We start from the raw sequence: 12,459 nt of genomic DNA, 5'->3' as shown, positions 1-12,459 counted from the left end.
AAAGAGTGGGGCAAGTAGGATACAGAAGGATAAGAAGCAAAAAAAAGGTGCAATTTTGGGCTAAGTCCCAACCTTAGTTTTATCCTTCAGGGAGGCTCTAACATGTAAATTATACATCAGAGCTGAGCTTTTATACTTCTGCATCAGCCATTGGTTAACTGCTGCCCTGGAGAGATTTAAATTTCACAGGATTTTCTGATTTGTCTGCACTTTTAGGAAAAGTGGCTCCAGTCTCCCAGGGACAGTCTTCGTAAAAACTTTCGCAAGTGCTGGACTTTAAAAGCAAAATACATAGATGCTGGGAAGATGGGCACACAAAAATAGTAAAAGGTATTTGAGGGGATCTGGGCAAAGCACAGACACATTGACAAGGTTTGCTACCCAGGGGGTATTATCCCTATTTTATAGGTGAGGAAACAGGCTTAGATAACAACCTACCAAAATCACCCAGTTGGCAAATTATGGTACCAGGACTACTACTATAATTTTTAAAGATAGTTACCAAGATGTTGATGGTGAATATCTCAGGTTTGTTGAATAAATTCAGGTGACTCTAATTCCTTCTTTGTGTGTTTATGTTGCTAAACTTTAAAAAATGAACACTTATTTTTATATGATCATAAAAAACTATTTTCATGGGAGACACAGAAAAAGAATAAGTCAATACACCTAAGAAAGGTCCTTTAGGCTCTGACATTCTATTAAATCCATTGTAAAAAGTTGATTACCTTTCAAGACTATTGGCACTTTTATAAGGGACCCCTGAATAAGAAAAATACAAAACAACTAGAAAGCAATTAATAAGATGGCATTAGTGAGTCCTTACCTATCAAAAATTACTCTAAATGTAAATGAGCTAAATTCTTCACTCAAAAGACGTAGAGTGGCTGAATGGACCAAAAAAAAACCAAGAACCAACAATATGCTCCCTATAGAAGACTCACTTCAGCTATAAGGACACATATAGACTCAAAGCAAAGGGATTGGAGAAAGATATTCCATGCAAATGGAAACCAAAGGAGAACAGGGATGGCTATATTCATATCAGACAAAATAGACTTTAAGAAAAAAACTATAACAAGAGACAAAGAAGGTCACTCTATAATTACAAAGGGGTCAATTCATCAAGAGGACCTAACAGTCATAAATAGATATGTACTCAACCTCAGAGCACCTAAATATTGGGTTGGCCAAAAAGTTCTTTTGGGTTTTTCTGTAACCTTTTTTTTTCTTTTAAAGAGACAGCCTTTATTTTTAAGGGTTTTTTACATTGAAGAATTCAAAAAGTGGTAGGTTTTTGGAACTTATTGACCTGTATTTAAAAGGAACTGCTGACAAAGATTCACCAGAAATAATCTGAACAAACGGGAAAATACAATTAATACTACTGAAGCCTACTAAAGTAATGCCAGGACATATGGTTTATATGACATAATGACCTCTAAATGCTGTCACTGATATGAAACTGCTTCTTTTCTAAACACACAGTGGTATAATTAACAGTATTCAATCACTTCTGTTCTTTCTTGACTATATAAAAATTAAAATCTCAGTTAAAAAACTAATATATTCATCTCTTTAAATGTTTCTTACAGATACAATTTCAATATTTTCATTCAATAGTGGTGTGGTTTAAGAGATTTTTCATTCACAAGTGAAATAACAATCCACCCAAAGGGAACTGATAGTCTATAGACTCACAGTGCAAATAAAGAGTTCAGGAATGCAGCAACTGACCTTTCTAAAATGCAAAACAGATACAATTCCTCAAAGATACATGCAATAAGCTCTACTAAGCAGCTGGCCACAGAACTAGAACATTTGATAATTTTACTGGTGACTTCAATGGGACTCCAGATGTTTCCAAACTCGAACTCTCATCTTAGGCTTTGTATTTTGCCTTTCTAGTTTTACTAATGACACAAACATGATTCAAATCCCTGAAGTATTCATTATAGTCAAAGGCATATCCTATAACAAACTTGTCTGGAATTTCAAATCCAGCAAAGTCTGGTCTATAACCAATGCTTCGAGGGGTCCTTTTCACCAGCAAGCTTGCAACCTTGACCATCTTTGGATTATGCTGCTTGACCAAGGAAAGCAAGGTCTGCATTGTTTTGTCAGTGTCAATTGTATCTTCAACAATCAAGAAATTCTTTCCAGTTAAAGTTGAGAGACTATCTCCAACAATTACTTTTATGTCACCTGTTGACTGCTTATTACAGTAGATTTTCAGTCTGATAAAATCTACAGTCATGGGAATAGATCTATCACTATTTCTGTTCAGTGCTTTGATGTAATCCAGCAGGTCAGCAAAGAATTTATAGCCCCACTTGAGCACACAGAGGCCCGTGATGTGATGGCCTCCCATCTCCTTCATCACATCTCAAGCCAGCCATTCGGTCCACGATGCTGGAGCTGTGGGTCACCATAATGGAGCTGGCTGGCGTGTGGGCTGAGGGCAGTCTGGGATGAGCTTTTTCTGTAACATCTTATGGAAAAACCCAAACGAAATTTTTGGCTAATCTAATATATTAAGCAAACACTAACTGATCTGAATGGAGAAATAGACAACAGTACAATAATAGTAGGGGACTTCAATAACCCCACTTTCAATAATAGATAGATCACCCAGACATAAAAGAAGGAAATGCTGGACTTGAATTATACTTTAGAGCAAATGGGCCTAACAGACGTATATAGAACATTCCATTCAACAGCAGCAGAATATATATTCCTCTCAAGTTCCACATGGAATATTCTCCAGGAAAGATCACATCACAAAACAATTCTTAGCCAATTTAAGAAGACTGAAGTCATACCAAGTAACTTTTCTGACCACAAAGGTATGAAACTAGGAATCAATAACAGAAGGAAAACTGGAAAATTCACACAAACATGTGGAAATTAAACAACACACTCCTGAACAACCAATGGGTCAAGGAGGAAATCAAAAGGAACATTTAAAAATATCTTGAAAACAAACAAAAATTAAAACATTACATACCAAAATTTATAGGATGCTGCAAAAGCACTTATAAGAGGGAAGCTTTAGCAATAGGTACTTACATTAAGAAAAAAGAAAGATCTCAAATAAATAACCTAACTTTACACCTCAAAGAACTAGAAAAAGAAGAATTAACTAAGCCCAAATTTAGTAGAAGAAAGGAAATAAAGATCAGAGCAGAAATAATGAAATAGAGACCAAAAAAAAAAAAAATAGAAAAGATCAATGAAACTAAGAGCTGTTTTTTAATTTTAAGACAACAAAAACTGACAATTTAAAGAGAAGACTCAAACAAATAAAATCAGAAATGAAAAGGAAATATTACAACTGATACCACAGAAATTAGAAAAACCATTAGAGATTACTATGTGCCCATCAACAGATTAATATATAAAGAAGATGCTATATATATATATATATATATATATATATATATATACACAATGGAATATTACTCAGCCATAAAAAAGAATGAAATTCTGCCATTTGCAGCAATGCGGATAAACCTAGAGAATATCATGCTTAGTGAAATAAGTCAAACAAATACTGTATAATAACACTTATATGTGGAACCTAAAAAATAATGTATATGCAAAACATAGAGTCACAGATATAGAGAACAAACTAGTGGTTACCAAAGGGGAGAGGAACAAACTAGGGGTAAGGGATTAACAGATACAAACTACTATGAATAAAATAGATAAGCAGCAAGGATACATTTTAGAACACAGGGAATTTTTAGCTATTACCTTGTAACAATTTATAATATAATATAATCTGCAAAAATATTGAATAATTTTGCATGAGATTGTTCAATTTGAAGAAATTGAAGAGGACACAAATAAAAGGAAATATATCTAATGTTCATGTATTAGAAGAATTAATATTGTTAAAATGTCCATACTACTGAAAGCCATCTATAGATTCAATGCAATTCCTATCAAAATTCCAATGGCATTTTCCACTGAAATAGAGAAAAAATACTAAAATTTTTATGGAACTACAAAAGACCCTGAAGAACCAAAGTAATCCTGAAAAGAACAAAGTGAGAGGCATCACGCTTCTTGATTTCAAACTATGTTATTACAAACGTATAGTAATCAAAACAGTGTGGTACTGGCATAAAAATAGACAAAAGACCAATGGAACAGAATCAAGAACCCAGAAATAACCCCTTGCTTATACAGCCAACTAATACTGACAAGGGAGTCAATGATACTCAATGGCGAAAAGATAATCTCTTCAATAATTGGTATAGGGAAAACTGGATAATCACATGCAGAAGAATAAAATGGACCCTATCTCACATCACTCACAAAACATTAACTTGAAATGGATTTAAAGAATTAAACATAAGATCTAAAGCTATAATACTTCTAGAAGAAAACATAGAGGAAAAGCCCCTTGACAGTGGTCTTGGCAATGATTTTGGGGGCTATGACACTGAAAGCACAAGCAACAAAAGCCAAAGTAAACAAGTGGGACTAAATCAAACCAAAAATCTTCTGCACAGCAAAAGAAATAATTAAAAAAATGAAAAGGAAGCCTATGGAATGTAAGAAAATATTTGCAAATCATATATCTGATAAGGAGTTAATATCCAAAACATAGAAGGAACTCATAAAACTCAAAAACAAACACACAAAAAATATGATTAAAAAATGAGCAGAGGGAGGGCTTCCCTGGTGGTGCAGTGGTTGAGAATCTGCCTGCTAATGCAGGGGACACGGGTTTGAGCCCTGGTCTGGGAAGATCCCACATGCCACAGAGCAACTAGGCCCGTGAGCCACAACTACTGAGCCTGCGCGTCTGGAGCCTGTGCTTCGCAACAAGAGAGGCCGCGATAGTGAGAGGCCCGCACACCGTGTTGAAGAGTGGCCCCCGCTTGCTACAACTAGAGAAAGCCCTCACACAGAAACGAAGACCCAACACAGCAAAAATAAATAAATTAATTAATAAACTCCTACCCCCAACATCTTCTTAAAAAAAAAAATGAGCAGAGGAACTGAGTAGACACATTTCCAAAGAAGATACACAAGTGGCCAACAGGTACGTGAAAAGATGTCCAATATCATTAGTCATCAGGGAAATGCAAATCAAAACCACAATGAGATGTTACCTCACACCTGTTAGAATGGCTATTATAAAAAAGACAGATAAATTTTGGCAAGGATGTGGAGAAAGGGGAACCCTGGTGTACTATTGGTGGAAATGTAAACTGGTGCAGCCACTATGGAGAACAGTGTGAAGTTTCCTCAAACAATTAAAAATAGAACTACCATATGATCCAGTAATCTCACTTCTGGGTACATATCCAAAAGAAATGAAATCAAGTCTTCAAAGAGATATTGCACTCCCATGTTCGTTGCCATGTTATTCACAATAACCAAGATATAGAAACCACCTTAGTGTCAGTCTACAGATAAATGGATATAGAAAATGAGGCATATATACACAAGGGAATATTACTGAGCCATGAGAAAGAAGGAAATCCTGCCATTTGCAACAATATGGATGGACCTTGAGGGCATTAAGTTAAGTGAAATAAGTCAGACAGAGAAAGACAAATACTGTATGATATCATTTATATGTAGCATCTATAAAACCCAAACTCACAGAAACAAAGTAGAATGGTGGTTGTAAGTGGCTGGGGGCGGGGGTGGGAATGGGGAGATGTCAGCCAAAGTGTACAAACTTCCACTTATAACATGAATAAGTCCTGGGGATCTAAAGTATAGCATGGTGACTATAGTTAACAATACTGTATTATATGATTGAAAGCTGCTAAGAGAGTAGATCTTAAATGTTCTCATCACAAAAAAGAAATGATAATTACATGAGGTAATGGAGGTGATAACTAACCCTACTGAGGTAAACATTTTACAATGTATAAGTGTATCAAATCATCGCATGTACACGTTAAACTTACACAATGTTTTATGTCAATTATATCTCAATAAAGCTGGAAAAAATAAGGAACTTTTGAAAAAGAATAGTCCTTAACCCCAAAGAAATAAGATACTAATGATGAAATGCCAGGAACTGGGGCCCTAATTTTGGTCAGAATTCTTAACTCTTACCCTTAAAGTCATATCACAGTTCATCCTTTGGATCTTAGGAAAAAACAGTGATGTGGTGCTTTTTATTTTTATTTCTGATTTAGGTTTATTTTTAAATGGTAAGGGTAAAAGCTATCTAGTATACTCTTCCATTTACATCCTAGCTCACCAACCCTGGGATCCATTGCCCAATCTCCTTTTGCTCCTATTCTAGCCTCCTGCTCAGCGTTCCCTCTCCACCTCCTTATGTGTGGAGGGACTAAAGTGAAGACAGACTGGCCAGGCTAATTTTTCCAGGGGTGAGCCCAACTTTGGATTTTTACTTTAAAGTAGAATATGAAAATTTCCTTTAAGACAGTTTCCTATTTTGGATCACAGTCAATTAGTAACATTTTGCCAGTAATAACTGAAGGACTGAAGTCTAGGTGGAAAAAGAGAGAGGAAAAGAGAGAACTCATTTACTGTTTTAAACTTCAGCAAACAGTGAATTATTTATATTTATTTCCTTGATACTCACCCATTCAGCAAACGTTTATTTTGTGCCTACTGTGTGCCAGGCCCTGAATTTTATGATTTCATATATCTAGATCTTTTCTTTCTCACAACAACTCTATGAATTAGAATTGTCACCTTACTTTATAAGTTAGGAAACTGAGGCACAGGGAGCTGAAGTGACCTGTCTCAGGTCACATTGCTGGTAAGATTTTAAATAGATTCTTTGGTCACCAGAGTTACAGCTTTTTCCACCAGCCTTGCAGCTGACTCTCCACTTGGAGTTGTGTGGAGACTGTGCTGTGAGCTGTCAAAATATTAGCAAAGGTATGCTCTCTTGTACATCAGATGACAGCATTTCGTTGGTCTAATTTTACCAGCCTATTTATTTAGTGACATAGGATAAGTTGGTTCAATATAGATCAAGAGTGGTGTTTTGGGATTCTTACCCAATCAGGTTTAAATGTACTTTTGAAAATGTGTCCTTCAAAAGCCAGAGTTTTACTTAATGGGGAAACCCTGGAAGCATTCCTGCTAATGTCAGGAGAAAGGAAATGATGCTCACTATTGGCACTATTATTTAATGTTTCATTGGATGTATTAGCTAGCACACTCTTGCTGAAAGTGAAAATTGGTATAACATTTTCAAAGGGCAACTTGATAGTATCTATTAAAAGATAAATTTTCAGACCCAGTGATCCACCATTTCAAGTGCTAGAAATTTATCCTAGAGAGACGTCACCACAAATGTGCAAAGATTTATGTACAAGGATGTTTATTGCAGTATTGTTCATAAGGGAAAACAACCCAAATGTCTATTAATAAAGGAACTGAGAAAATATATAATAGTGCATAAAATACTAGATAGATCTAATGTACTAATCTGGAAAAATGTCCATGTTGTACAGATCAGTGAAGAAAGAAAGTTTAAAAATAGTATGGGACTTCCCTGGTGGTGTAGTCGTTAAGAATCCACCTGCCAATGCAGGGGACACGGGTTTGCACCCTGGTCCGGGAAGATCCCGCATGCTGCAGAACAACTAAGCCCGTGCACCACAACTACTGAGCCTGCGCTCTAGAGCCTGCGAGCCACAACTACTGAGCCCGCATGCCACAACTACTGAAACCTACACGCCTAGAGCCCATGCTCTGCAACAAGAGAAGCCACCATAATGAGAAGCCCACGCACCACAACGAAGAGTAGCCCCTGCTCACCACAGCTAGAGAAAGCCCGCATGCAGCAACGAAGACCCAATGCAGCCAAAAATAAATAAATTAATAAATTAATAAAAAAATACCACAGACTAAATGGCATAAACAACAGAATTTATTTCTCACCATTCTGGAGGCTAGAAATCCAGGATCGAGGTGTTGGCAGGTTTGGTTTCTTCTGAGGCCTCTCTCCTAGGCTTGCAGATGGCTGCCCTCTCACTGTGCCCTCTCATGAACTTTCCTCTGTTTGTGTGCATCCCTGATCTCTCTCGTGTATAAAAATTTTCTTTTCTTATAAGAACACCAGTCAGATTGGATTAGGGCCCATCCTAAAGGTCTCATTTGAACTTACTTATTTCTTTAAAGGCCCTATCTCCAAATACAGTCACATTCTGAGGTACTGAGGGTTAGGGCTTCAATATATGAATTTGGGAGGAACACAGTTCATCTCATAACAGTTTTTGATCTGGTTTATGAATGTATGGGAGTTTACTGTACTAAACTCTTTGGTTTTGTATACGTTTGAAAATTTATATTAAATACAACATTGTAGAAGAGGACATAAAAGTAGACCTGAACAAATTGACATACATGCCCCATGAATAAGAAGACTCTTCAATAAGTGGTGCTGGGAAAACTGGACAGCTACATGTAAAAGTATGAGATTAGATCACTCCCTAACACCATACACAAAAAAAAGCTCAAAATGGATTAAAGACCTAAATGTAAGGCCAGACACTATCAAACTCTGAGAGGAAAACATAGGCAGAACACTCTATGACATAAATGACAGCAAGATCCTTTTTGACCCACCTCCTAGAGAAATGGAAATAAAAACAAAAATAAACAAATGAGACCTAATGAAACTTAAAAGCTTTTGCACAGCAAAGGAAACCATAAACAAGACAAAGACAACCCTCAGAATGGGAGAAAATATTTGCAAATGAAGCAACTGACAAAGGATTAATCTCCAAACTTTACAAGCAGCTCATGCAGCTCAATAACAAAAAACCAAACAACCCAATCCAAAAATGGGCAGAAGACCTAAATAAACATTTCTCCAAAGAAGATATACAGACTGCCAACAAACACATGAAAGAATGCTCAACATCATTAATCAATAGAGAAATGCAAATCAAGACTACAATGAGATATCATCTCACACCAGTCAGAATGGCCATCATCAAAAAATCTACAAACAATAAATGCTGGAGAGGGTGTGGAGAAAAGGGAACACTCTTGCACTGCTGGTGGGAATGTGAATTGGTTCAGCCACTATGGAGAACAGTATGGAGGTTCCTTAAAAAGCTACAAATAGAAGTACCATATGACCCAGCAATCCCACTACTGGGCATATACCCTGAGAAAAGCATAATTCAAAAAGGGTCATGTACCAAAATGTTCATTGCAGCTCTATTTACAATAGCCCAGAGATGGAAACAACCTAAGTGCCCATCTTCGGATGAATGGATAAAGAAGATGTGGCACATATACACAATGGAATATTACTCAGCCATAAAATGAAACGAAATTGAGCTATTTGTAATGAGGTGGATAGACCTAGAGTCTGTCATACAGAGTGAAGTAAGTCAGAAAGAGAAAGACAAATACTGTATGCTAACACATATATATGGAATTTAAGAAAAAAATGTCATGAAGAACCTAGGGATAAGACAGGAATAAAGACACAGACCTACTGGAGAACGGACTTGAGGATATGGGGAGGGGGAAGGGTGAGCTGTGACAAAGCGAGAAAGAGGCATGGACATATATACACTGACAAACGTGAGGTAGATAGCTGGTGGGAAGCAGCCGCATAGCACAGGGATATCGGCTTGGTGCTTTGTGACCGCCTGGAGGGGTGGGATAGGGAGGGTGGGAGGGAGGGAGACGCAAGAGGGAAGAGATATGGGAACATATGTATATGTATAACTGATTCACTTTGTTATAAAGCAGAAACTAACACACCATTGTAAAGCAATTATAGCCCAATAAAGATGTTAAAAAAAAAAGACTCACCATCAGAAAGATATGTTTTCCATAAATAAATTTATAATTTTTAACACATCTTTATAAATATACCTGATTCTTTGCCTGAAACTGTACAAGCTTATATAGAAAAATAAGTAAACAAGAATAGCAGGGAAAACTCTGTAAATATAGAGCAATGTGGAGTAGAGCAGCCTTATTGGATATTAAAACATACTCTAGAGCCTCAAAACTTAAAACAATGTGAAACTAGTACATGGAAGGAAACAAAAATCCAAAAACAGGCCCAAATGCATGTGGCAATTTAATATATGATAAAGGCATCTTCTCAAATCGATGGGGGTAAAAATGAACTTTCTAATCAATGACATCAGGACAACTGAGTAGCTATTTGGAAAAAGGTTAAATTTGATCCATACTTCACACCATATATCAAGATAAAATCTAAATAGATCAAAGATTTAAATTTTAAAAAATTAAGCCATAAAAGTACTAACGGTAAACCTTGAAGTGAAGCAGGCCTTTCTAATTATGACACAAATCCAGAGGCCATTTAAAAACTGATTGACAAATTTCACTTCACCAAAATAAATAATTTCTCATGGCAAATAACACATACACCATAAGCAAAGACAAAGGATAAATGGGGAAAATATTTGTAATTCATATCACAAAGGGATAATTTTCCTAGTTTTTAAAGAGTTTGTAGAGATTGAGGAAAAGGGACAATAACCAGTATTTTTTTCAAAAAGTGTGTGGAGCTACATGGAAAGATAGTTTATTAAAAAAAAAAAGAATACCCTGAAACATCTGAAAAGATACTCAACTTCTCTCATAATATGAAAAGTTCAAATTTAAAACTACACTGAGATTCTTTTTCTCACTTATCAATTTGTCTAAAATCAAAAAGTTTGACACCGTACTCTGTTGGTGAGTCTGGGGAAAATAGGAACGTTCATACATTGTGAGTAGGACTGCAAATTGGTACAACACTTGTATTAGGTTGGTAGGTGTGCCATTACAAAGTACCAGAAACTAGGTGGCTTATAAGAACAGAAATTTATTTGAATTTATTTTCTCACAATTCTGGAGGCTACAAGTCTGAAATCAAAGTGCTGGAAGGGTTGGTTCCTTCTGAGACCTCTCTCCTTGGCTTATAAGTGGCCATCTTCTCTTCCCTGTGTCTTCACATGGTCTTCCTTCTCTACATGTCTATGTCTTAATGTCCTCTGCTTGTAAGGACACTAGTCATATTGGATTAGGGCCCACCCTAATGACCTCATTTCAACTTAATTACCTCTTTATAAACCCTATCTCCAAATAGAGTCACATTCTGAGTAACTGGGGGTTAGGACTTAAACACTTGAATTTTGGAGGACACAAATCAAATCATAACAACCTTTATGGAAGGAAATAGAAGTCGCTATAAAAATTACCAGTACATTACCCTTGTCCAGCAATTCCACCTCTGGAAATCGATCCTACAGATAAAATGACATACATATAAAATGACATATATATGAGGATATTCATTTCAAACTTTGTTTATAAAAGCAAAGAGTTGGAAACAACCCATGTCCACAAATAGGGGATTATTTGAGTCAACTGTATTTCACCTACACCGTGAAAAATTATGCAGCTGTAAAAAAATCAGGAAGCTCTCCATGCAAAGCTAAAGAGAAATCAACAATGATATATGAAGTGAGAAAAGGAAGGCACAAAACAGTTTAACAGCATGCTACATATGTATGAGAAATACATTCGTATTTTCTTGTACAGTATTTGCATAAAGAAACACTGAAGGCTAAATAACAACAACAAAAAACTAATAAAATTGGTTACTGATAGGGATGTATGGGGGCACAGAATAGAGGGGACAGACGTGGAATTGAGCTTTTCCATATATTCTTTTTTATATAATTTTCATTTCTAAATCACGTACTTTCAAAACAATTACAATTATTACACATAAAGTTTCCTAGTTCAGCCATGAAATTTCTAGTACAATATGAGACTAACTCTAATCCTTTTACTTTTGAGAATAGCTATTCTCAGTTTATCAAAGCTTCATCTAGGGTTTTCAAAATCGTGCTCCTGTGAAATAAAGAAAATCCCCAGGGGTTGCAAGTGTTTTCTTTCTTCTTTTTCTTTGAAGAAAGGAACCGAGTTTAAGAGGGCTAGAGTGAGTCCAGTTGGATTTGACGTTGACCAAATAGGAGGTAGCCCAGATGCTATTGATCATCAGCACACATGCCCTTGAGTGTGCATCAATTCAAGCAAACAGAAGTGTGCCCTGCTGGGTGGAGGTGCCTGGATGGGGGTGGGGGGACCCGAGTGCACTGCCTCCAGCTAAGAGTGAAATTCCTTGAGAAAGCCCCCTTCCTGTCACAGAACTCACAGCACTCTGAGCCTGCTCGCAGCCCAACGGCCTCTCCGAGAATGCTACATTTAAAAGTGCAGTTTTTGGATGATTCCCAGAAGATTTTTGTGGTTGATGTAAGTGGAAATCACATTGCTATTATTCCTTTATTATTCATTCAATAATGGTCATTTGTGGACAGCCCATTAGCTGGAGATATTATGTCTTCTTTAGGACCGAAGGAGGACTGTAGGTTTTAGCTTTGGAAAAAGAAATCTGTATTTAATATCACAGTGTAGCTCATGCTTTCCCACTAACCTTTCTTCTAGAACAGGTTCTCT

General features: G+C 36.5%; 1 protein-coding gene across 1 annotated transcript; it reads right to left on the bottom strand.

Moving 5' to 3' along the window:
• Positions 1-1,869: 1,869 nt before the first annotated feature.
• LOC101283390 (hypoxanthine-guanine phosphoribosyltransferase-like) lies at positions 1,870-2,400 on the bottom strand. Its single transcript, XM_049704988.1, has one exon. It carries the CDS (start codon positions 2,378-2,380, stop codon positions 1,883-1,885), a length of 498 nt encoding a protein of 165 aa, XP_049560945.1. The 5' UTR covers positions 2,381-2,400; the 3' UTR covers positions 1,870-1,882.
• Between the last annotated feature and the right edge of the window lie 10,059 nt (positions 2,401-12,459).

Source organism: Orcinus orca, chromosome X (genome assembly GCF_937001465.1).
Source record: "Orcinus orca chromosome X, mOrcOrc1.1, whole genome shotgun sequence".
In the NCBI taxonomy this organism is placed as follows: Eukaryota; Metazoa; Chordata; class Mammalia; order Artiodactyla; family Delphinidae; genus Orcinus; species Orcinus orca.
The sequence above is the reverse complement of the archived record's forward strand: the minus strand, read 5'-3'. Positions and strand labels throughout refer to the sequence as shown.